At 40.0% G+C, this 26,713-nt stretch overlaps 1 protein-coding gene across 2 annotated transcripts in view; it reads left to right on the top strand.

Moving 5' to 3' along the window:
* LOC123372520 (transducin-like enhancer protein 1) overlaps positions 1-26,713 on the top strand; it is a 99,320-nt gene that overhangs the window by 11,353 nt on the left and 61,254 nt on the right. The window contains exons 5-6 of one of the 2 annotated variants that reach the window (XM_045020665.1): positions 9,951-10,013; positions 11,005-11,079. In XM_045020665.1, coding sequence (XP_044876600.1) covers positions 9,951-10,013; positions 11,005-11,079 — 138 coding nt within the window. Of the gene's footprint in view, positions 1-9,950; positions 10,014-11,004; positions 11,110-26,713 lie in introns of both variants that reach the window. The other variant, XM_045020663.1, reaches the window with a different exon arrangement.

Below are 26,713 nucleotides of genomic sequence, written 5' to 3'. Positions count from 1 at the left end.
TGTGCGTAAGTGCTGAGTGTTAAGTCAGAATTCATGAAGTGGGACATGATGAACATTTGGATTAGCAGGGAGATGTGATAACAGTGTCCTTCTGTCAAGCCTAATTTAAAAAGAGGCCTGACATACTAAAGATGTGTGAAAGGCTGTTGTCAAGATGCTAAAGTGTTCCTTATTCCTGCCAGTTGGCCTGGGTTCAGCAGCATTTACAGCTGAAAGTGGGATGGGCAGTTGTTTACAATGCTTGGTCAATAGCTGCTGCAGAGCAGCTCACTGCGCTATTACAGAGAAAATTGGAATTGGAAAACTGAAATGTATCCAGTGACTGTACTTTAAAGTTGAGTGAAGTCCAAACCCACATCTGATAAATGTAACAGTTGACTTGTGTATCATATACTTATGTTGGAATATTTTGGCCTTTCTATAGCTTAACATCTGAGAGGCTTCAGAAAAATGTAACCTAAGGTCTGGAATCAAAAATGTAAATTTTCCGCATTGTGAAATGTACATAGTATGCTTTGAGACTTTAATAGAAATCCTGATATTTTTACTTCCCAAACAAACTACATGCACCCTACATTTTCAGTGGGGAAACATTAAAACAAATGTGAGGATGTCATCTCCTGGGGTTTACTCTCATAATATTTTGGCTGCCTTACTTTGTGATTTTAAGTGAATACAAATACAAATGTGGGGCAGAGGGAGAGATGCATTTACTACCTGTCATGTTAAACTGTTGGCTTTTGCCCCAAATACAGAAATTGTTCCTTTTATTTGAAATGAGTACCCATTGCTGCTTATTAGATCGTTTTCCTTTCATAGAGTAAAAAACCTCACCCCTCCTGTTGGTGAGAATATTAGTAATGACAGTGTTTATAATTTTAAAATATAGTTTAAAAGCCGACTTCTACAGTTTGTCGTATACTGGTTAATATGGCTGTAAAGAGGAGATGAATTTGGCTACTTTTCTGAGTCTATTACTCAGGAGGCCTGTAAATTTGATTGGCTGTTACAATTCTAGCAGAATCATTCGATTTGAGAGCAATAGAAAGATAAGATATCCAATTACCCAAATGATTTGCAGGGTTAGCCAACGTTGTCATGGAGACGTGAGTTGGAACAAATTAAATTTTAAGCAATAAAATAATCTTAAAGCACGTCTGGGAACAAGAAAATTTGGCAGTGGCACTTACCTGAATTGAATCTTAGCTTGACACGCTGTTGTTTGACATTGATGTACTGTGGGGGCCTCAACTTTTAAATGGCATGTTGTCTTCATGTTTTTTCTTTTTGCAGTCATTGCCAAAACAAGGGACTGTATTAGTTGTAAATAAATGGTTATTAATAATATATGCTTATCTCAATACTCAACCTGGATTTAGTAATGCTTATGAACAGGAGAGTTCATAGAATGTTAGACTTAAATACTAAAAAGCCTCAAATGATTTTAGTTTTCAGGTTGTTTATATTAAAAAACAAAAAAAAACCCAACCCAATTATTTGCAACTAACATTTTTTAGTGTCTTTATATAACAATTTTTTAGCTAGCATAGTGGAGACTAAGAAGTTTAGAAGCGCCTCTTTGTGGTGGGGGGGAGACTGAGTTATTAACTCCTTTTTTGTTTTTGAGGATCTTGATTTTTTTTGAAAAGCACTACTGTTCTGTGTTGCTTTTTTCAGCAATGCTGCAGGAATATGAGAAAATACATACCTCTAAACTTTAAAATTTGTAAACAGAATTGTGATGTGTGAAAGGATTGTTTTTTTTTTTTATTAATGCAACATTTAACTGATTCCTGGCTTGCAGTATGGATTTAAAACAGTCAAGTGAGTCGCATAAAGAGAGCTTTTATCCACGTCTGTTAGACAGATGGAGATGAAAATTGGTCTGAGGTCAAGCCATTTGCAACATTCTCACATCCTTCGATTTTCATCTCATCCTCTCCACAGATCATCTCAAATGATTCAGTAATGACCAAGAGTGCAACATTGACCTTTATTCCCTGGTGGGTTAGTGTTACACAATATAAATGGCTGGAAGTACTTTCCTTCATGCAGAAGTTGTTCAATGCTGTGATTGGCCTTCCATGTGGAGAAGTGCAAATGAAGGCAGAGTACTTAAATTTAGTTTCTAATGCTGTTGTAAACTTGAATTGACAGTCTATAATTTTTGTCCTTGTGTGTTTTCTTTTCTTTTTTCCTTAAGATACTTGTTCCAACCTTTTCACACACTAGGATGCCTTTTATTAACAGGATGAGGTTGGATAACTTGATTAGTCACTAATTTTTTTTTTAAGGCCACTTCTAAATGTAATCTGTATTTTGGTAATTAGCTTTGGTCTAACTGGCAAAGACTTGATACAATAGGACCAGTTTTCTTTTAGATTTTATCACTTGTGTGACTACATTTCACATGCTGCTTCATTTTTACTTTTTTAAAGCTGCTTTTGTCCTATAATATATGGAATTTTGGTGTAACAGTTTAAATATTTTAATGACTACTTACTCTAAAGTGGGTTTAATCTAGTAATTCCTGTAAAAGATTATTTTTGCTATTTTATGATTTACAAAGAATACATAAGAAAATGATCTTGATAAGCCACGCTGTTTATCGCTAAGGGTCAAGTCCTGATCCCATTGAAGTCAATGGGAGCCTTTCAAATGGTCATCTTCCAACACTTTCTGTGAATAACTTTATTATTTAACCCAACTAGAATGTACTTTATTTTTCTGCCATCTGCACAACTTTGTCTGGAGAGACTTCATGTACAGTACATAAACTTGTTAGAATCACAGGTGTCACTGGAAAAGGAGCAGAACATCTGTAGTTGTAGCGAGCTTTTGTTTTAACATAGACTATAGGATCATTTTAAAGCCAGGACAAGTGTGTTTTTTGAATATCAGGTTTTTATATTTTAGACTCTAGCACCATTGGCAAAGAATTTACTTTTTAAATTATAAGAAGACTAGATAACTGAGATTTGGGTTTTTATTTCTATTATTGCCCTCTTAAACTGTTCTCTACATTATCTAGCATTCTAAAATGGATATGAAATGTGGCATACAAAACTGAATAATTATAAGGAGGCTAAAAGGCCACAAATATGGCATGCAAAATCCTGCTCTCTCACGCTTAATGTACACCAGAATCAGACTGAATGCTTTCCTATCTTGATCTAGTTTTGTGGCCTACAAAGTGCTATTTTCAGATCTGTGGGGGCAGACTTCTCTTAACAAAGTGCACTAACCACACTGCTTCTACATATTATGCTGCTAATTTTTTTTATTTTTCAATTTGGGCTTTAAGTTTCGAGGTGCCTTTTGAAAACAGATAATGGTATTGAACCACAATAATTTAACATGTCTTATTAAATATTCTGAATATATGATTTAAGATAAAGTTGGTTGAGATCTGAAATATCATTTACAGGGCTAGAGGTGTTTTTTATGGATCCTTGTTGCTAAGGACACTTACACCCTATCTACACTTGTAGAATACTCTCTTAATAAATAAAATTATTGCATTGTTAACATATGGTTAGTTCCTACAGTGTTACCTATGTTGGGGACCCTAGTGTAAAAAGGCCACGTGCCGTATACTATATGTTGACTTGCCCCAGTCAGAGGAGACTTGTGTAATACTATGTCAAAATGCCCGGTGTGCCCTCTGTGCTAGGGCTTCTTCCAACATTACTAGCAAAGATGAGCTAGTGGTAGTAATGGTGAGAACTTGTTGAAGTATTTTTCTTGTGTAACTAAGGCCCAATATGGGGGTGATGTCTTTTAAGATTACATTGCACTTTTTCCTTTCTCACTTCCAAAGCAAAAACTAGCAACTTCCTGAAGAAAAGATTGGTTTCAGCATGGGTTTCTATATTATACATTTTAAAAACAAGAAAGTTGTGTGCAGGTTGTATTTTAGAATACAAAGCCATCTGTTGGATCAGACATTTGTGAAAATTTTATTAATATTAATCATTCTTTTACAATGTGGAATAAATAAATATTGTTGTATTGGTAGGAACACTGCTTTCATAAGTGCTTAAAAAGATCTGTATGACAATCTTATTTAGGAATAAGTATGGCTGCTTTGTTTTTTGTCATTTATGTCAAGAATGCAACTATAGCAAAATGACATATTAAAAATACAAACACTTATGCTTAGCAACAGTTAGGTCAAAACATTTGTCATTAATTAGAAGGAACCAAGGCAAAAAAATTACATGAAGACAACACTGCAGGCTCAGCTTCACTTTACAAAATGCAGCTGAATTCCTTCATGTTAATTTTAATGATGCTTCAAAAAGGAGGGCAGCACTTGAATCAGGGGTCTGACAAGCTTGTCATTTGCAAATAAATCAAAAGACCATCATTGCAACAACCAATGAATGGAGTTGCTTTGTCATTCTTTGATAGGCCCCACACTCAAGCCTGCTATTAAAAATGAATGTATTCAAGAGGCTCTGCATTAAGAACATAAACAATTAAGGGCACTTGAGATGTTCTGCTAAGAGCTGCCATACAGATCCAAGAGCTTTCACATGCAATGCAGGCCTCTGCAGTCTGCTTTGCCAGTGCGCCAAAGAGAACATGGGCAATTAGTGTTCATGTCTGTGCACAAGTAGCTTTCTGCATGATTCCTCACCTCCCCCCCCCCCACGCCCTTGTTGGTCTTCAGGCATACATAGGGCAGTTAAAACAATCTGTGGATTGCATCAAATTGGAGACTGCCCCCAAGTAACTGTTAAAAGAACACTTTTAGCAACTGCCAGATGACTGAATATAAATATCTATCTTTATAAGCCTCAAAAATTGGTGACTTAAGTCATGGTTAGCTAAACCATTCAGACTCTCTTAAAGGAGTTGAGTTTTGATTTTCAAGCATATTTCTTTCTAGGAGAATTGTGATGGGTGTTTGTTCTTGCAATGATGGATTTAAATGGCTGTAGTCCTCTCTGGATCTGCATTTGAAACTTTCACAATTATATAGGAACATAGAATACACTCATGTTCTTTCCTGGATTGCTAAATGAGCAACTAATATTCTTTACAAGGTAATAACGTGGTGGAGGTGAATATGTAGAAACTGAACTAACTCATTACTTGTTTCCATAAACTTAGCTACCTAGATGTATACAACTTCTTCTTCTTTTTTTTTTTTTTTTTTAAACCCTTGGGGAAGGAAGACTTCAGAGAAGCCAGGGCAAAGTTAAGTGTTCCTTGGTCACTAGTCATGCTTCCAGTGTTTGAGAGAGGAAACTGATGTAGTTTGGGTATTAAATAATCCCTTTAATAGCTGCTGATGGATTTTTGGTGGATACTCAAAGAATGTCTTTTTCTGAACTGAAATTTCTAACTTTCAGTATTTTAAAAGGTCCCTAGAGGCAGGTGCAAAGGAAAATTACTAATTAGGTACACAAGTCTGAATAGAGGAAGGTCATTGTTACAATAATGTTGTCAAAGTGGAAAAACATACGTAACTGTTAAATATTGTGGTATTATCTATGAGTATTGTAGGAATTGTGAGTGTTGTAGCTAGATGTACATGACTATTTCTCATCAATATATATGTTGTTACATGGTTTAGTCATAATTTTCATCTTTCAAGCTTAAACTTTCCAAGATTTATATGTTCCTGAAGATACGTTTTAAAAACAAAGATTTGTTGGATTGAGAGAATGGTGAAAGCTGTGATGGGTGGTGATTGTATTTGTCCTATGTTAGTAAACTCTTGAAACTTGGCATATTCTGGTAAAAATCTGTTTTGATTTAGCCGCCCTTGAGAATTTCAGCCCTTTGAACCCTGTGGCAAAGGTGATGCAGTAGGCAGCGAAGGCAAGCTAAATTGTGCATGATATTACATAACTGGATTAACTATTCATCCTTTAGTTCCCTGATCTAAAACAATTTCCAGGCATTTTGGTGAAATGACCAGTAAATGGGGTCATCAGCCTACTGTTCCATTTTTCCTACCAAAATACCGACGTCACTTAATATTTGGGGCATGTCCATGGGAGTTGAGGGGGGGCTCAATAGACCACTAATGGGTTTGCAGAAGACTTATAAATCATGATTGCTAGGATCTTCAATAACAAAGGGTGGGTTTGTAGGGGGTATGAACTTAAAACAAACAAAAAAAAACCCCAAACCACACCCAGACAACATTAAAGGGTTTGCTTCCCCATTGTTTAGGTTCAGAAGGGACTTTTGGATGAGACCAAGAACAATATCTCTTCAGTCCCCTTCTGAGTGCACATGCTCATATGCTGACTCTTCAGTTTCAGGTTTACTGTTGTTGTGGTTATTCTAATAAACACTTTTGCAGGGCCTTAGGAAATATGTACGCGTGTGCATCACCAGAACAGTGCCTGGGTGCTGCTCTTATGCTAGCAAGAGATAGGCAATGGTGCTCCCTATCCATAGTTTGATCCTATGAACAACGTAAAGTTGAAAATTAGACATTTCTTTTTCAGCTGTAGTAATAAACGTTAATTTTTACAATACTAGGGCCAGAGTCAAAAAATGAAAATGAGATTTTTAAATTGATAATGCCCCTTTGAAGTAGTAAGTGCCCATTTTTAACAACGTGAAGAGCTCTGTTATCTCGAAAGCATCTTTCTTACCAACAGAAGAAGTTGGTCCAATAAAAGATACTACCTCACCCACCTTGTCTCATGTTTTAGCAACTGACCTTTCACTGTACAGTAAAAGGTGACATTTATCAAGAATTAAGAGTTAAGAGGAACAGTGGAGGCAGTGCATTTAACAAAAAACCCAAAAACCTTTTATTGATTTTTCATGTATTTTTTTTTTCATGTCACAAATATCTCTGGTAACCTCTTTGGTTGAACTATGTAAATATCTTAATGTTCCACAAATTCTGAAATGCAGATTGGATGTAAACTAATTCTCAAATACTTCAGTGATGTAAGGTCAAAAGACTGATTATTGTCCACCAGTATCAAGAGATTCACATTTGTCTGACCCATTTAGTGGTTTTTTAGGGAAAAGAAATCTGAAAATTCCATAGGGATGTTAAATTTCATGGACAACTACTAGGAACCAAAAAGTGATCAGTGGTCCTGTTGTCTTGCTTTACTGACTTTGAACCATTTTTCATTTAATTTCTTTAATCCCTGTATATGAACAGAGGGCCCACACCTCCAAATGTGAGACTTCCATGAAACTCCAAATATTTTAGAAATCTTGCTTTAAAAAACACACAACTAACCCCCAAAAGCAAAATCTCTAATCAGTTACAGTAAAGGATTACAGGCCAGAGAATCTTCACTTAGGCTCTTCTGACCAAAACTGCTTTCCACCTGAAACTAGAACTCATCTCCTCCCATCCTGAAAACAAAGGACTTATGACCTAATTTTAATTAGGTCATTCAGTCGATCAGGAACTATATATTATCACTCCTCTCTCATGGGGATTCAAGCCCATTACACAGCAGTCTACTGGCATCCTAATTGCTGGCAGATCTCCAGCTCAGGAGGGGCTAGTGTGTGTGGGGAACATGCTGCAAAGAGTGAGTTTTGGTAACTACATAAGTGTTAGTTGTGTACGTGAAACTTAGGAAAAATGCACAAACTGGCCAGCAATAGCTTGATCATTTTTAAAACTGCTACAAACATGTAACAGCTTTCCCATATTACTGATGCTATTCTTTTTTATTATTATGATTATTATTATTTGGATTGCACTAGCACTGAAGACCCCAGGCAGACTCTGCCCCCCTGGACTAAGAATGCAAATAAAATGATCTCCACTCCAACCGTTATTTAAATAAAAAAGCTGTTTCTGGGCACTTGTCATCCTGTGGAATGGGAAGGAAAGGTCAGAGAAGCAACCACCTCTTCCTCCTCCGAGGAAAGGGAATTCTGTTTCCCTCCCTCCTTTCCACCCTCTCACCCCTTTTAAAAAAAAAAATCATGTTAAGGGGAAATACTATTGGTTGTGCCAGGTTTCAGTGGAACAGCTATCAAGTAACTGGCTGCTGGTCCCTGATTCTCTGCTCCAGCTCTGATGCAGGCTACAGGGCCCTGGGACTACTTTACCTTGCATCAACTGGCTTTAGTTCCCTAGGATGCTAAGCTCAGTGTATTGTCCTTCTCCAGCCTCCCTGCCAAGGGTTGTGGAGAGGGGAGCATTCAGACAATTCTACTAGTTCTGCACCTGTTGGGCACTACCCTACACACAGGGAATCCCCGCAAGGAACTTGCAGGTGGCTTCCATGTCTCTTGTTCTTCCTGGATGGTGCAAAGGGAGCAGAATGGGGCAGAAAATCTGCTCCTAGGATCATTAGGGTGATTGGGCGAGGAGGAGGTTCAGTGGTTGACTTCACAGCAGAATCTTCAGCTGTGAGCTGCAGCTAAGATCTTTGAGTAAGAGTTCCTCTATTCACCATAATATTGGAATTTGACTTCAGGTAAATGGATGGAGAATCCTTTCTATCAACAGACCGTTATCTTCTGTTAACCCTATCTCTTATTTTATAGACGGGGAAACAGAGATGGAGAGTTTAGTGATTTATCGGGGGGATGAAGAAGACTCATGTTGATGATGTAGAGGGTATTAGGTACAATTCTTGGAGTCAGGGGATCTGGGTTCTACTAATCCTAGTTCTGATACTGACATGCTACAAGTTGGAGGACACTTACTATATAAGTAATAGGTGTGTAGTGAGGTATAAATAAATGTCTGAAATTCTGTATGTAAAAAAGATGAATGTCAGTCACAGTTGGGAATAGAATTTGGGAATTCCTGGTCCCTCAGCAGGCACGTGCTCCACTCTAGGCTGTGCTGTGTCTGAGAAGGAAGGTAAAAACATCCTTTCCCTTGATAATGAAATATTTGAGATTTGCCGGTTAAGCTCTGTTCTGTACTGTCTTCAGTGAAGCTGATCATTTTCTCCTCTACTATTTCTCTTTTGGTTTTTACAATTCTGTAGTCTTGTTCTGATAAGTTATCCACTGCTTCAGTGATTCCTTATCCTTGCCATGCCCCCTGTATGTTTGCCTTCAGGGTTCTGTTCCTTCCTTCATCTGCTCCATTATTTCAGTTGTTTCTAAATAGATGTTTCCCAAATCAATCTCTCTGCCAAGTCTCTGCCCTGTTTTGCACCTGTCTCTTGGATATTTCGTGTACACTTCTGATTCTATCTTGCTGTCTCAAAAACTCCTAATCTATCTTCACTATCCCTTCTCTATTAGATCAGTTTCTTCAGTTTCAAGGTCCTGCAAAAATTTTTCGCACCTCAATGTCTATTGTTATTTCTTTCAGCTCTCAGTCCTCCATTGCTTTCTGCTCCTTTTGTCCATGTCACATTCTTCATGCCCTTCTGTCATGCTCCCCACCTCTACTTACCTGCCAAGCACCCTCTCCTCTTTCATATGCACCTCTTCAGTAATCCTTTCTGCTGTACCTTTTCCATCCTCTCCATTATTTGAACTGTTGTGTTCTTTTTTTCTTAACTTTTAAATTGTAAATTCCTCATGGCAGGCAATACATCTTGCTCTCTAAAAGGATTGTCTGAATACAGCACCTGATAAAAATCACATGAAAGAATATTCACTTCACATGCCATTTTCGTAGAACACTGTTCTGTGCAACTTGGTAAATTGAGCAATAAATCTGCCTTTTAAAAGGCTTTAACTTGTGTTGGATTTGAACAAATCCTTTACTTGTTAATGAGCTACTTATAAAGACCAGATTTTTCCTTAAATATATATAGAGATTAGGTACTTGAGACATAGCAGATGTCCTAGAGTAACGAACTAGGTCAATGGCCTGATTAGGAGCCTATTAGTAATCATTTATACTTTCACTAGACATCTTTATGAATTTTTACAATGCTTATACTTAATATATGACCCTGTAAAGTAGCTGATTTATGATAACATACCTCATGCATGTTTTAACCCAAATATTTACCTTTTTTTTTCTATAGACAGAAATCGCCAAGAGATTGAATACTATTTGTGCACAAGTCATCCCATTTTTGTCTCAGGAAGTAAGTAAAACTGTTCAGCTGTTAAAGTGCAATTATGTTGCTTCTCTGTTTGCAAATTAGCTAGTTTTAAGATGTTAATTTTATCACAACGCTCAAGTGTGAGAAACATCTGTTATAGCTGAAGTGTGTAATCTCCCAGGTCCCCCTGCTAATTTGGTCTAACATCCGAGTTTAAACTGAAGAACTGGTGACAATACCTTAACCTCAAATTAATTCTCTTCAGGAAGAACTATAAAATGACTATAAAACAATTTTTTGTTTTCATCTTTAATGACAATACTAAGTTCTACTTAATAGTCAAGTGTCAAATTCTGTGTAAAATAAGAACGTTGGCCTTCAGTGCTAAAATATTCAGATATTATTTTTGGGTAGGTAACGCACAGGTGGTAACTCAAATACAAAATGTTGTTCAAGGGTATAAAAACATTGCTTGACTTCAGCTGTAGCATATTAAAGACTACTTCTGTTCAGTATTGGAACCTGCTTTGGATTAGACTTTCAAATACTTCATAGTTGCAAAGACTATTTGACGCTCTTGTTAGATTAAATGTAGGAAGCTGCCTAGTCTTTTTGTTGATACCTCCACTATGTTCATTATATTGGATGCAGGAGTTATAAATTATTTATAAAATAGACACTAGCTTAAAGTTGTCAAACCTTCTCATCTGAGTTGGAAACTAATGATTTAGTTACTAGAAGATATTCTCTTTAAAAATTTCCAACATTTAAGTTCCTTTATGACTTTTGCCTCACTCTCTTAAGCAATGAGTAACAAATCAAGTACTTTTACATCTTAACTGGCATAAGATGACCTATAATAGATAACCTGGGCTTCTGTCTTACTGTGCAGATTTCTTTACAGAAACTATTTTTGTGCATACTGGTCTTGGTTTTAATGTACTGATGTTTTTATGAGGTGGGAAGAGGAGAAGCTGGTATAGCTGTTCAACAACTTAACACAAATTTTAACTTTTTTTTTTATTTTAAATAGCATCAGCAGCAAGTGGCCCAAGCAGTAGAACGTGCCAAACAAGTGACCATGGCTGAACTAAATGCCATCATCGGGGTACGTGGCCTTCCAGGTCTACCTCCTACAGTGTGTATAACCAGCTTTCATTTCTTATTGCTTTGGTCATTTTAAAATAAACTTGAGAATTTTTTGATATCTAATTCTGTTTTGATACCTAATATTGTTGCTCAGATTTATTTGACTTGGCTCACTCAGATTTTAGAGGAGGTAGAATTAACAGCAGCTTATTTTGTAACAGAATGTCTTTTCATTCCCTGCACCCATATATTATATCAAAACCTTTTCTGCAAGAAAGACCAGGGAGTTTGGGAAAGATTTATTATCTATTGATCATGGGTATTGTATGCTACTTGATCTAAGTTACCTTTGTTTTGCCTCCTGCTTTTTTGTGACATTTGAGTTTTTGGAACCTGTACAACTATTCAGTCATCTTCCTTTTCCTTTCTTCTGCATCTTTTCATGAATTTTATAGTAGCAGGCTAATGAAAGGAAACTTCTCTTGCTTTTGAAGTAGTATTAATTGTCTGACATAATGTTCTAATATCCTTTCACCAAGTTTGTGCTTCTAACTATGCTGAAATAAGTTAATACTACTTGTTTGTGACTGGTTGTCAATCACAAGTCATTTGTTTTGCATTAATGAACTCTGTGAACCGTGCATTCCTTCCACTGCATGAGTTCATTTCCCCCATCACTAAGTCTAGAATATATCTCATGTTTTCTGCCCTTCCAGACTAAGTGAAAGAAGTAGCCGAAACAAGAAGCCGTCCTTTCTGATTTTATTCATATGTGAGCGCCTTGAGCGGATTCAAATTACTCATTTATCAATTTATGTTAATTGCTTGTGAGAAGATGTCCTGCTGGTCTTTATAGTTCCCTCAGACACTTTGTAATGATAATTAGACATGCTGCTGTACGGATTAACAGTGCCATAGTCCAATGACGTCTACAGACAATGGAACCAGTTAATCCATCTGTGCTTAAAATTACATCCCAACTGGAGATGGGGGGAAAAAAAACATAAGAGCGAGGGAGGATTAAAAGAATGAGCCTCAGCTTGAAAACTCTCCTTTCATCAGTTTCTCAATTGCAGCTCTGCAGTCGGTTTGCCTGTGGTAAGCTATTGGCAGTCAATTAGGTGAAATAAACTGGGAGGGTGACCTTCATTTCCTTTTAATAGCTTTTCCCTCCCTCAAATGGGGAGGTTCAGTGGATTTTCAGCTTAAATTTTATTCAAGCTGCTTTATTACACTTGACAGATTAGCTTTGCATAAACATACCCCCCCTTCAAATCGGAACCCTGTTTTTCCCTTATTTTCAAATTTTGACTGTTACTGAGTTAATTCACTAATCATGTTTAATATAAGTTACATCTGCATTTGTCTGCAGTCTTATCTGTGGTTTGCTTGTGTAATGAATTGCCTTATTTTGAAGATCAAATCAAATATACATGCAAGCATACTGTATGAATAATATTTGATTAGCAAAGATTGATAGAGCGGTGTTTTCTTGCTGTTTTAAAAGTGTACAATTTCACTGAGGGCAGATCCTGAATAAAAAGTCCTTTCATAGTGGACTAAACCTGTAGGACACTTTTGCACAGTGCGTAGTGCGTTGTGTGTGTATATGTGTGTGTATATATATAAAGGCATTAAAACATCTTTGTCATTGGACCAAGAAATTAACCTGACAGCGAAGACTTACTGTATAGCAAAACTTGTTTTATCAAACTCGCTATGATAGTGTTGTCCCAAGTAGCATTTCCTGAATGTGTACTGTTCACTTCTGTGCTCTTAGGTCTACAACTACAGAGTACAATTAAGACTTTTGTAGGGAGGGTTTTTTGGAGGTAGGGAGAGGTATGTTAATCTTATGAATAGAAATCTCAGAATTATTTAATTTTAAACTACCAATTATCCTTCAGTAGAAACATTTCCATTTGTTTTATGAAAGAGTACTCAACAATGCTGTTGTAGTTCAGATGTTGTGAATGAGGGAATAAACATGTAGTTAGCACAAATGTATTTTAATTTTCACTGTAGATCTCTGTATTATGCATACCAGAAATCAGATGCATGTCAAAGTGATCTTTTACAGTTTTAGGTGATCAATAATTATCCTATGCTGCACAATAAGTTTCATGCTCTGACATATGCTTGATTTTGTTTGAAAGGGATTGTGTGCATCCTGGAAAATCAGAGTAGCATAAAATTGGGTTGACAATTCAGTGGACCTTTGCTCCCCTTCATTGAACGTGCAGTGTGTCAACCTGTCTCCCCAGAGGGGAGGAGGCATCAGGAGGCTGGCTATTCCTACAATCAGCAGCTGCACTGAAAGTAAACGCAGCCCAGTTTGATAGCAGCTGTCAGTATTGTTCAGGGACCCGACTTAGTGTAAAGAACAATAGAGGGGCCATGCTCTTAAACTGCAGTGTCTTTCAGGCTAAGAAAAGAAATAGTAATTTAACGGTTTAGACATCTATTATGAGCGTGAAAGATCATGAAAGACTTCTTTAAAATGCAAATAGGCCAAAGCATTCTCCAACAGTATAAGGTACAATCAAGTAGCCTATGGCATCATCATGCTAAAGATATTTCTGTACCATAAATGTTGGGGATGGGAAGAAAGTTAAGCATTTTCTCAGCAGATGTTCTGTTAGGTGTTCTCCCTGACTTGGTAAAATCTGCATTCTTGGCATTTCTGTCTGAGCACTGATTTTTCTTTCCCTTTTTAAAAAAGGATTGTGATTCCTTGACATGGTATAATTCAAAATAACTGGTTCCAAATTCAGTCTTGCCTCATTAATTTAGTTATTAAAGAGTCAAGACTGAATTTGTGTTTCCATTGGGCGCATATATTGAGTTGGGGGGGAGGGGAAGCAAAACCAAACCTTGTAATTTAGTGGACATTAGAAAATTAGATTGACCCATCTATGTCGCTTGGAGGTGTGAAAATCCACACTGTTTGAGCAACATAGTTAAACCAACTTAAGTCCCTTTGTAGACAGCACTTGGTCGACAGAAGAATTCTTTCATTAACCTAGCTACCACCTCTCGGGGAGAATCCCTCCCATCAGCCCAGGTAGTGTCTAAACTGAAGCACTACAGCATCACAGTTGTGACACTAATATTTTAAGTGTAGACAAGCCTTAAGACTTGTTTCTTGATAGGCCACTTTTAAAATGCAAACACACTACTACTTTAGCTACTTGAGAAAATTGAATTTAGAGCAGGACTGAAAGATATTGTGGGGAGGAGGAGGGGAATTATCTACCTCATGTAAAAGCAATTTTTAGTCAGTGTATATAAAGAAAGCATATATAGATTGGAGGAATAATGAGTGAGCTGTTGCATTCAGAAACTTTAATGAGTAAAAATAAAATTCAGGTAGTGTTAACTTCTTTAATTAGATGTTGGAAGATCAGTTGTGAGATGTGTGTTCATGCACACACTCATTCACAGCCCCTTACTAATGATTATTGAAATGTGTTATTGGGATTGTCTAATTACTCATGTCAAGCCACTACATGTTAGTTTGGCTGAGCTAAGTATTTTACTTTTCAGCCATTGTACATGTCTGTTTTGTTTTTTTTTAATTACACCAGTCAGTGTTCATTGTATTACTGTTTTTCACTAAAGTTGATTGAGTTAAGTAGTAGATTTGCTAGATACTTAAATGAAAAGTTTGATTGTAAAGGATAGGTGCACCTGTTAACTCCTTGGCACCACTGATTTCAGAGCTTTGCCTGAAGTCTGTTTGGGGGTTGGGGAGAATCCAGATCATGGCATGAAAGGATTAAGTGGATTATCATGGTAGAACTTGAAGGGATTTTTTTTTTTTAAAGATATGATTAAGCAGCAAGCTGGAAAATCAAAGATGCCTATCAGCTCACACCAGGAAGAGCTAAGGGACAGTTATAATTAGTCTATCCCACTGTCAGCGATAACGTAATTTTGCAAGATTTATATACGGGCAACATTAATAAAATCCAGACATTTCTATAAAGTGTACATTCTTAATTTAGAACTACAGATCTGTAAATTGGAAAGGTATTTTAGTATAGAGAATGTAGCATACAGACATGAATGCTTAGTTTGACATTAGTTGCTAATGGTTCTGTGAAATGTATCTTTTTGGATTGACAGTACTTTTCAAGACAGATTGATTTGTAGACCTCCAAAAGAGCTCTCCACTGTTGCATGAAGTGATTGGCTAAAGGATTAGCAAACTGCTGAATTATTTTTCTCTCCTTGGCTGTGGTTGCCAGCTATCTCTGGGATGGTAGTGTGTGAAGCTTAAGAGGATGAGGTTAACCTCTTGAGGGTTTATTCTTATGAGTGTGTAGTTAATCCTTGGAAAGCCTATAAATAACTAGGCTGTTTTGTTATAAAATAGAAATACAGACTAGAACAGAAATGAATGCAAAATTCTGTGCAAGGGAAGAGCTAAGCAGCTGTAGCATTACTTTAGATCCTTCTCAACAGTGATCTGTATTTTGTGCCAAGTGATATTTGTGGGGAGGGGCAGTTTAAGAACAATGACTTAATAGTTTTCTGTAAAAAGAAAGCTGAGTGCAAGATACTTATGCATCTTTTTGGTACACTTCATAGTGTACTAACCTATAAGAAACAAGCTAAAACTTTCCTGTTCAGATATTTATAGTTTTTAAGTATGTACAAAAGTGCATACACAAACTTGCTGTTGTGCCTTAAATTACATGGGATTTCTTACTGTGTACTTGCATTAGATACAAACCAAGTAATCGGTTTCCTTTTAGTTATCACAGCTGAGGCAAGATTCATTATTTCAAGAGCAAGTGACTTGCTTAATGTTGGGGATTAAGTAGATACCTTGACTTTCAGCTTTTCTTATTTTATTACTTGATTCCTCCCCCCCCCTCCCCCCCTTTCACTGAAGTTGTGAGCACCCATTTCTGGAAAATCATGCCACAAGGTAATTGCAGTTCTCAAAATACACATTCTTGCAAGATGGCAACAATTATGTATACTTTCTGTGCTACAACCCAAGCAATGAGGAACATAAATACACCACTTTCAAATAATATTTAAAGGTGACCTTTAATAATTATGTATGTGGTTTTTACTATATAAAGAAGACCTGAAAGGGCGCTTAAATATACCTGTGTGGATTTGGAAATCATGATTGTCATGTTTTCCATGATTTTGCTGGAGGATCTGGTACTTCTTTGCAAGGGGTGACAGCATGGTCAGTATCCAAAACATTAGTGAAGTTGAACAGTGTGTTTTGGTTTTAAACTGACTAAAAATCCCTTCTCCTCTCCATTGCACAATTTTTATTTTGTCTTTTGTCCTGTCACCACTTCACTAGTCCTCCTAGATAAGACTTTTATAAAGCAAGTAGGTACCACCTCTACCCCGATATAACGCGGTCCTTGAGAGCCAAAAAATCTCACCGCCTTGTAGATGAGACCGTGTTATATTGGGTTTGGTCCGGTATACCGTGCCGGACCGGACCGGCTTCCCCAGCGGTGATTTAAAGGGCCCGGTGCTCCAGCTGCAGCGGCTGGAGCCTCTGGCCCTTTAAATCTCCGCCTGAGCCTGGCTGCCAGAGCCCTGGCGGGGATTTAAAGGGCCCGGTGCTCCAGCTACTGTGGGGAGCCCCGGGCCCTTTAAATCACCGCTGGAGCTCTGGCAGTGGGGCTCGGGTGGTGCTTTAAAGGCTTGGGGCTCCACGCTGCTTTACTGCGTTATATCTGAAGTCGTGTTATATCAGGTCACATTTTATTGGGGTAGAGGTGTATAGGGAGAATACTTTCAAGTCCTTCTACATCGATCATAAAAAAGGAAAAAAGGATACAAAACTCACATCACTTTTAGACTGGTGTGTAATTCAGCTAATCATCTCTGCGTCTCAAAACAGTATGGACATGCTTGCATTGATTATATTTTAGAGCTGTAATGACTGAACCTGCAAATAAATGGAGATGGGGATGGGCAGAATTACAAGGATTATGTGGTTGACCCAACAAAAAATTATTCTTTGTTTTTGGTTGCAGAATTTTGAGAGCAGTACACATGTGCTGACAGATTTATTCTAGTAATATTCATTAGCTCTGTCAATTTCCAGACCAAATTGCAAATATTTGTCTAAAATAGAAAAACATGCTTTAAGTGTGTTAAAGGCTTGCTCCTCTATCCCCAAAACCACTCCCAAAGTGGATTAGGTAAGTGGTTTCAGATGCCCAGCCTGTAGGGTTCAGTCCAGATGTAACAATCTAGTTCCATGATGGAGTAAGATACTACGGAATATACCCGCTTGATTAGTTTCTAGACCTTTATGGTTAGGAACGCTCTTTGAATGTCAACCAATGTAGTATTGTCTTCAATGTTTGGGGACACCCTTGGCAAATAAGAGAGAGATATTTTCCCAACAAGAGCCACCACTCCGCCGTATGTGCTTCCCTTTATTGTACTTCACCCTCTCCCCTTTGTACTGTTCTCCTTGGTCCAATAGTCCAGGCTCTATCTTTCATTGTTTTGTTCCACCAATGCCGAACCCACCCCCATTCTTCCTGCCGCTTAAAAAAATTCTTTCTTTCTCATATGTGTTCCAACTTCCTTCATTTTATTTCCCTTTCTTTTCTACTGTTGTAAGGTCTTTGAGCCAAAGACCACGTCTTATTTGTGCAAGTGTCTGTCACACTTGTAGTGCTATATAACGATATATACTATAAGTATTAAAAATGTAATTAAAATAATTACTCAATGAAAGCTTAACTGCTGATCATATTAAGCAGAAAAACCCATCCAGTGTGCTTATTCAGAGTTGGATGAGTGACAAATACAGAGGGGTGGGGCTGTTCAACCCCACTGTTTCAAAAAGTGCACTGTTATACTCTGCACTGCGGAGACCTACAGTAAGATCTTTCATCTTCCTGACATTGGGCCTGGGCTTGTCCTTTGAGAGCCAGAAGGGAAGGAGGAGAGAACCTAGGTGTTGCTGGATTTCTGGGCATTCTTCCAAGAGGTTTAGAAGAAGGAAGAGCTGCTGCACCTTCTACTGACTGCTCAGGAAAGAATTTGAAAAAAAGCAGTACAGTAGTCCCAAATTTTACCTCACTTAAACTACTTGCTTGCAAAATCGGACATAAAAATACAGAAGCATCACAGCACACTATTACTGAAAAATTGCTGCCTTTCTCATTTTTTACCATATAATTATACAGTAAATCATGATTCCCAGTTTGAAAAACACTCATAGTGTATAGAGCAGTATAAACAAGTCATTGTCGGTATGAAAGTTTAGTTTGTACTGACTTGACTAGTGCTTTTCATGTAGCCTGTTGTAAAATTAGGCAAATATCTAGATGAGTTGCTGTACACCTTGAAGACCTTTGCAACCCCCCCAGGGGTATGTGTACCCTTGGTTGAGAACCACTGCCTTAAAGTAAAATGAAGAATGTATTAAAATAAAATAAGGGGTTACAATAGTGTAATGCTAGTCTGTATGAAAAGAATAAGATCTAGAGATATCCTAAGAAGGAGATACCAAAGCATTCAGGAGCAAGCAGAACAGTCCATCTGATAAGAAGCCTAGGGGGGAAGCAGCAAATCATCTGCTCCCATCGGATAAGTCTTCATTTGACACTTTTTTTTTTAAAACCTGGAGTTAACTGAGGTATCTGTTTGTAGATGCTGGTGTGGACACCCCACACATGTTTGTTCTTTACCCAAGGGTGTTCATCCATGGGAACTGAAGGGAAGAACAAATGTTTGCCTCCTGGAACAAATATGTGGGGAGTGTTCACACTAACCTTTGCCAGTTAATGTAAGGTTAATGAACAAATTTGTAGACAGTTGACTCAAGTTAAAGTCGGCTGAAGATGACGAGAAGCATCTTTCTTGTGGCTTACCTTTTCATCGCCAAAACTGTGTGTGTTACACAGATTGGTACCTTGGTGTAAAATTCTAGTTAAGACCAGGCACAGGCAGACTTTACCTAGTCAAGGTCAACCTTGTATCCAGCCCACTCACTTTCATTAGGGACTTTTTAAAAACAAACACCTCCCCCTCTCCCCAGTGAACACACAGCCTCTTTGGGGCCTTGATGAATGGGTAAGAGTGGGAATAGTTTGAGATTCTCCTGAAATGTGGGGTGGGGAAGATTGCAAAGAAGATAATGGAAGAAATCATGTGAACATAAGGAAAGATACAATAGACAAAGAAGGATGGAAAAGGAAGAGAAATGGCAGTGGTTCTGAATCTTCTGCTTCTTGGCCTCTCATGGAGTTGTGAAGATTCCTATCATGTAGATGTTCTGTTGAGGGTCTCATGTCCCTAACTTTGTAGATCAAGGCAGTGTGTGTGATGTAGGTCTTAATTCATTAATATATGTGTATATGCCTCTGCAGAGTGAGTTTGACACCCTTGTTTCACCCTGAGTTGAACTAGTTTTAGAATTGGAATTAATTTGGAGGGGTGAGCTGGGAAGGAGTTGCTTTTAGCTAGTGTTTCATTTTCCTACTTAACCTACCCCATTCCAGTCAAATAAATTTGAGATAACTTTGTTAGTTTCCTTAATTTTTTTTTTTTGAGATGAGCAGTTGAGTATTAATTAACATGGTTTAAAATATGGGTTGACTGAAGAACAAGGCAGGAGCTCAGAAACTTTAGCTGATTTCATATGGAAAATGTGAAGAACAGTCATAAGCCATTCTGCTAATATAAGGTTAGCCTCCATACGAAAGGCAGTTGCTTTAAAACAAGGTAAACTTACTAGTAATTTTCGGTTTTTGTAATTCGACAGTGTTTTAGCATCAGTCATCTCCACAGAAATAAATGGTGCCAAACAGGATTATGATTTTGTGGGAAGGCAAAATAAGTGGCAAGAGCAATAAATATCCTGTTTTCATGCATTTGTCTATAACAGGGGTCTCAAACTCAAATGACCCCGAGGGCCGCATGAGGACTAGTGCATTGGCCCGAGGGCCGCATCACTGACACGCCCCCTTGCTGCCCCTGGCCCCACCCCCAATCCACCCCTTCCATGAGGCCCCGCCCCTGCCCTGTCTCTTCTCCACCTCCTCCGCGCAGTTTTAATAAATATATACACTCAGTAATGCACCTCACTCAAAGGACAAAACACGCACTTAGATTTACTGCCTAAGGCTCTGGGAGGGAGTTTGGGTGGGGGAGGGGGTCTGGATGCAGGCTCTGTGCTCGATGCAGGCTCCAGGCTGCGGCAGGGGGTGGGGGTGCAGGCTTTGGGACGGAGTTTGGGGATAGGAGGGAGTGCAGGGGTGAGGGCTGTGGGGCTGAGGGCGAGGGGTACATGATGCAGGAGGGGGCTCAGGGCTAGGGAAGAGGGTTGGGCTGTGGGGTGAGGGCTGTGGATGAGGGGTTCATGATGCGAGGGGGCTCAGGGCTAGGGAAGAGGGTTGGGCTGTGGGGTGAGGGCTGTGGATGAGGGGTTCATGATGCGAGGGGGCTCAGGGCTAGGGAAGAGGGTTGGGCTGTGGGGTGAGGGCTGTGGATGAGGGGTTCATGATGCGAGGGGGCTCAGGGCTAGGGAAGAGGTTTGGAGTGTGGGGTGAGGGCTGTGGATGAGGGGTTCATGATGTGGGGGCGCTCAGGGCTGGGGCAGAGGATTAGGGTGCGGGGGGATGAGGGGTTCATGATGTGGGGGCGCTCAGGGCTGGGGCAGAGGATTAGGGTGCGGGGGGATGAGGGGTTCATGATGTGGGGGCGCTCAGGGCTGGGGCAGAGGATTAGGGTGCGGGGGGATGAGGGCTCTGGCTGGGGTTGAGGATTAGGGTGCAGGGGATGAGGGGTTCATGATGTGGGGGTGCTCAGGGCTGGGGCTGAGGATTAGGGTGCGGGGGGAATGAGGGCTCTGGCTGGGGCTGAGGGTTTGGGGTTGGAGAGGCTCAGGGTAAGGGAAGCCTGCCTTGCCAGTACTGGCGGAGGGCAGGCACTAGGACCCTGCACCCTAATCCTCAGCCCCAGCCAGAGCCCTCATCCCCCCACACCCTAATCCTCTGCCCCAGCCCTGAGCGCCCCCACATCATGAACCCCTCATCCCCCCGCACCCTAATCCTCTGCCCCAGCCCTGAGCGCCCCCACATCATGAACCCCTCATCCCCCCACACCCTAATCCTCTGCCCCAGCCCTGAGCGCCCCCACATCATGAACCCCTCATCCCCCCGCACCCTAATCCTCTGCCCCAGCCCTGAGCGCTTCCCTTCCCCCCCAGCCCGGCCCCGGCGGGTCCCGCTTCCCTTCCCCCGGCCCCGGCCCCGGCCCCGGCGGGTCCCGCTTCCCACCCCCCTTACCCGAGCGCGTCTCCGGCGGTCCCGCTCAGAGCCGCGTGGTGAGGGGGCGGGGCTGGGAGCTCCACGCCGCGCGCAGCGCTCAGCCCAGAGCTCCCAGCCCCGCCCCCTCCCCACGCGGCTCGGATCGGGGCGGGGCTCAGGCGCTCGGACGGAGACTCGGCGCTCTATGCGCCGAGGCTCCAGGAGAGGGGCGGAGGCGGGAGCCTCCGCTTTTCTCTTGGGGGCCCCTGCGGAGCTCCCCTGGGGAGCTCCGCGGGCCGCAGGGAAGAGCTCCGCGGGCCGCATGCGGCCCGCGGGCCGCATGTTTGAGACCCCTGGTCTATAAGAAAGCAGGAAAGAGAAATAGGATTTCCCCCCTGAGACATTTAGGCTTTTAAATAATAGCTAAGTCCCATTATCACCCATGAGCTGTATGTATGAAATGTGTAGGTTTCAATAGGTTTGCCAATACTACCCCTCTGTAGACTTAAATCTCTTAGCAGGATCACATTTTGTGTAGTTTAGAAATAAAACAGGTTTGCTGAAGACACTATTCCCTTGTTTTGAAGAGACATTCTTTTCCCCAACACAGGGCACTATAACTTGTTCACATAATGGAGATCTTTCAAATAACTTGTGCAGAGCTACAAAGATTTCATTCTCAGTTGTCTAGCTGTAGATGCAGCAATGTGCACTTACCTGTTTGTTTTCTGTGGCATACTATAGCTTCAAATCCAACAAATAAAATCTGAGCCTAGAAAGAAAGAAGAAGTAAAGGAACTGAAATAAGCACAGACAGTTCAAAACGGTGGATTGAGTTAAATCAAAGTTATTTTAAGTCACTAGTTTTTAATCATGATTTAAATCAGCAAACAAGAAAACTTGATTTAAATTGATTTTAATTAAAAAGCACAAATGCAAAAGAGTATTTTATAAACAAAGGTTGATTTGCATTGGTTGGTAATCATTAAAATACATTGATCTGCCTTTACACTAAATTTATGCAGTTGGACAGCTTAACTTATATTTATTTAGATTCTTAATATTTACATTTTTTTGTTGTAGTAAAAAATGTGAATAATGCATGCCTTATTCACTAGATGAATTTTTATTTGTGATTTGTCAAACTAACATTTCAAATTTTTTTTATTAAATAAAGCTACCTTAAAAGTGCCTTGGGTTTTTGTTTTCAAAACATGTCTTGCATTTAGAACTAATGGATTTATTTAAAAAAGGAAGTATTATCTGTAGTTAATAGAACTGATTTCTGGTCCCTGTGTCCTTCAGGATTTTAAAACTAGTAGATCTCACCCTCACATCTAGTTTTTATTTATAGATTGAAAGAGGACACCAAGATTTTCCACTTTTTCAACTTCCCATTGGTTTCTTAACTTTTGAATGAACTAGTCATTGAACTGAGCTAGTTGAATAAACTGAAATTAAGAAAATATTCTCTCTCCATTTTCAGGAAAGGTTACTGCTGTCAAAAACAGGTTTTGCATGTCAGCAAACTCTTTGGGTCCAGGTGCTTAACCACTGATTTCCACCAGTTCAGTGATTTGACTTCCTTTAAAACTTAGCAACAAACATGTACTGCTTAATATTATTTTTGTATTTAAATTAAATGATTTTAATAAGGTTGGACCTTAAAGTAAGTTGTCAATTTCAAAGCTAGTTGAAAAAATCTTAAAAAAACAAATACTTAAATAAAAAATCAGGTTTAAATAAGATTGGGGATGTGGGGAGGGAAGTATTTTTAATCCATCCTAATTCAAAAGGAATTGGATGAAAATTAAGCAATGAAGGTAGCAGCTAACTTTTTTTTCACTTTTCACAAATGAACTCTGATAGGGAGAAACTAACCAACAATTGGGTTATGATATTATTGAACATAGAGATACAACTAATTTGACAGCTTCATGGACAAACATCCCAGCCTCATGGATGCGGTGGTTAGATAGCTCAAAAAAAAGAGCACATCATAATGATTGGGAAAACGTACTCTTCTCTGACTCTCTCATTGGAATAACCCAGGATGGAAGTGTATGGTGTCCAAAAGATAAATTTGAGGGACATTCAGCATCTGCTGTCATTGGAAAGCTTGGGATAATATTGTCCTTAATGTGGGCCTTCGTACACATTGAGGCTATGGCTACACTTGCACTTCAAAGCGCTGCCGCGGCAGCGCTTTGAAGCGCTAAGTGTAGTCAAAGCGCCAGCGCTGGGAGAGAGCTCTCCCAGCGCTGTCCGTACTCCACCTCCCTGTGGGAATAACGTACAGCGCTGGGAGCACGGCTCCCAGCGCTGGGGCTTTGACCACACTGGCGCTTTGCAGCGCCGCAATTTGCGGCGCTGGAGAGGGTGTGTTTTCACACCCTGCTGCAGCGCTGCAAATTTGCAAGGGTAGCCATGGCCTTATACTAGTATTGGGCTTTGTTTTGGTATACAATGTACTTGACAAAGGTCTTTATGCTAATCAAGACTACTCCAGGGCACCACAGGGCACTCTTCCCCCAGACTACCTTAAGCACTCTAGATCTCTCCCTGAAACATTTTTCCTTTAAGTGTGGCTGTGGAAGTGCAGATAAGGGGCAATAGTGCTTAGGCCCTCTGTATCTTATGAGGTGGCTACAACTTTCCTGGCTGCTAATATGCTTTTGAGTGAGCAACTAGGTGGTTTGAGCATTGGCCTGCTAAACCCAGGGTTGTGAGCTCAATCCTTGAGGGGGCCATTTGGGGATTGAGTTGGGGACTGGTCCTGCGTTGAGCAGGGGGTTGGATTAGATGACGTCCTGAGGTCCCTTTCTACCTTGATATTCTGTGATTCAACGAGTGTGATTTCTTTTGGACTCTGCTTCCTAAAGGGTAAGCAGCTGTATACAGTACCAGCTGGAGACCCAAAGTGGCCTTCAAGAATAGCCCCAAAATCAGTGGGTTTAACCTTGAGGCTACAAAGGTGTATGTTATGTGACTAGCTATATATCCCTGAAGGAGTGGTGACCATTTTTGAGCTAGCTGGAGCTGCGTTTATTACCGTTCAGGTATATTGAGGAGTCCAAGAAAACCCTGAGATTGTCTTAGCTATCATGAGTTTCCAAAGCTGTGTTTTTTGTTTTTAAATAGGTGCTTACATTTAAACAAGGCAACACTAGTTCACATGGGGATGGAGAGGCAGTGAGGCTGAGTGTAGCAATAAATTTTCCCTTCTGTCTTTCTGCCCCCTCAGAAAGCCAGACAGACTTTCTGTTTTGGCTGAATTTGGAAAGTCTCTTTCTAGCAAGAACAGTATTTCAAGGCTTTAAACAGTGTCTGTGCTTACCCAAGCATTCTTCAGGAAATCTCCCACCTTTTCAGTACCACTGGGACAGCTCCAGTGGTAGTAACAATGGAAATAGCACTAATGCGGGAAGGGCATAAGTGCCTTTACCACTGTGTTGTGTGGACATGCTTAGAGCTAGTGGCTGTGACATGGTGATAGAAATTACTAGTCTTTTCTGTGTTAGTACTAGAATCCTGCCACCATCCATGGAGCTGCCCTAGTAGTAGTGCAGAGTCAAGAGACATCCTGAAAAATGATTACATAGATAAGCAAGTAATCACAGGTGTTAGAACACTTTCAGAACCACTCCCATCATTCTCCATAGGTAGCAGAATCCTGGAGGGCCAAAAGTCCTTTGGACTCCATACTCACTAGGATCGATGTAAAGATGGAAGTGGGAAATATGACTATAAAGGCGGGGGGTGTTTTCACTCCGTCATCTATCTCAGTGCAGCTTTGAAGTATGGGAATGCACTTCTTCCTTCCCTTTCAAATTCTGCACCAGTTGCTAACAGGAGGGTGTGCAGAAAAGTCCAGCCCTCTTAGTTATGACCCTGTTCATTCTGCGGCCGGCTCAGTATGTGAGACGCAATGACAGCCTTTTTTCCTAGCCATTCGTATGGTAAGAGACATTAATGGCTGCTGGAAGAAACATATGTCTGAGACAGTTTACATTTTGTAATGTGTACTCTGTCCTTATGACCTGAGAGAGGTTGAGTTACAGGAATTAGGGTGGGAATTGGGGTAAATTTAGATAAAACTTGTATAACCACTCAAACTAATCTCCGTTTGTTCTCTAGGAAAGTGCCATTACTTCCTCCAAACTCAGTGTAGGTGTGCCTGTTTTAATTTGCAATTTACAAATGTATTTACAAACCGTATGACTTTCTGCTTAGAGTGCATGTTGCACATCTTTGACCTTGCATTCTCTAATGGAAACATGCAGCAGCATGTACATAAAACACAAAAACCAAACACAGCGTTACAATACAGATGCACTTCCTCCCCTAGGGAAAAGATGTGAAAATGAATACTGTGTAACAGATATTAGTTACATCACTTAATACGCTACTGGAAGGTGCTCAGACACTATACTGATGAGGGCAGTAGAAGAACTTGCATAGAATAAATGTTTCATAGTTGTGTGTCTCCGTCCCCCCGATTTGATTAGATGTACTTATTATTGGGGGAAACAATCTGGATACAATATTTTTGCTCATAGTCCAGATTTCTAGGGTTGCGGTAGAGATGAGAGAGAACTTCAACTAGCACAAAAGAAGGTGGCAGAAAGACTTGTGGCTGTGGAGGAGGGAGCTTTAGTTTTTGAGGTTAAATCTGGTAATAGCACTACTTATCTCTCTCTTCTACTCATCTTGAGTTTCACCAGGGTAGTCTGACATTGCCACTCTGCACATAATAGGCATTAAAAATATGGTTCAGGCTTCTGCTTGGGTGATGAAACTGTCTGCACTAGCTCTGCTCCTTGGTAGCTGTTGAAATGTGGCTTGGGAGATAGCCCTGCAAATTCTATTTGTACCAGGGCCTGACTGCAGGAGGACAAACCCCAATTTAAAAGTCTGCATCTACCCCATGTCCAGACTGCTGAGCATACTTCACCTTTTGTGAGTCTGTAACCTGGTCTCAGCCCAATCAGGTAACCTCTGTGCCTGTTCATTTCTAAGTCCCTGGCTGCTGGTTTTTCCCCTCCACACCCTGACTCTAGACTGCTGATCAAAGCAGGGACACAGAAGCTACATCTGCCCATAATGAGACTAGCAGGATCTGTAGCTTAGGACATTTTTAGTGGTGGGCCGTGGATCACCCTATAGGAAGAGTTGAGTATGTATGTACTATCTATAATCATTTTCAGAACTTGGTGCAAAATGCATGTTTCTGAAAAAGGCTACTCGCAATCTAGGAACTACGAGGAGTGTGTAAAGGGATGGGAGTGGCATGTATACTCCATACTGTACTGTCTTTATATAATGTGTGACTATATTCATGCACTGTGCATATGTGACAAGGTGGAGCTCTCCCAAGATGGTAGTCCCTCCCCCCCC

The sequence above is a fragment of the Mauremys mutica genome, chromosome 6 (assembly GCF_020497125.1).
Source record: "Mauremys mutica isolate MM-2020 ecotype Southern chromosome 6, ASM2049712v1, whole genome shotgun sequence".
Lineage (NCBI taxonomy): Eukaryota > Metazoa > Chordata > Testudines > Geoemydidae > Mauremys > Mauremys mutica.
Note: the sequence above shows the minus strand (reverse complement) of the source record. Positions and strands in the feature narration are given on the sequence as shown.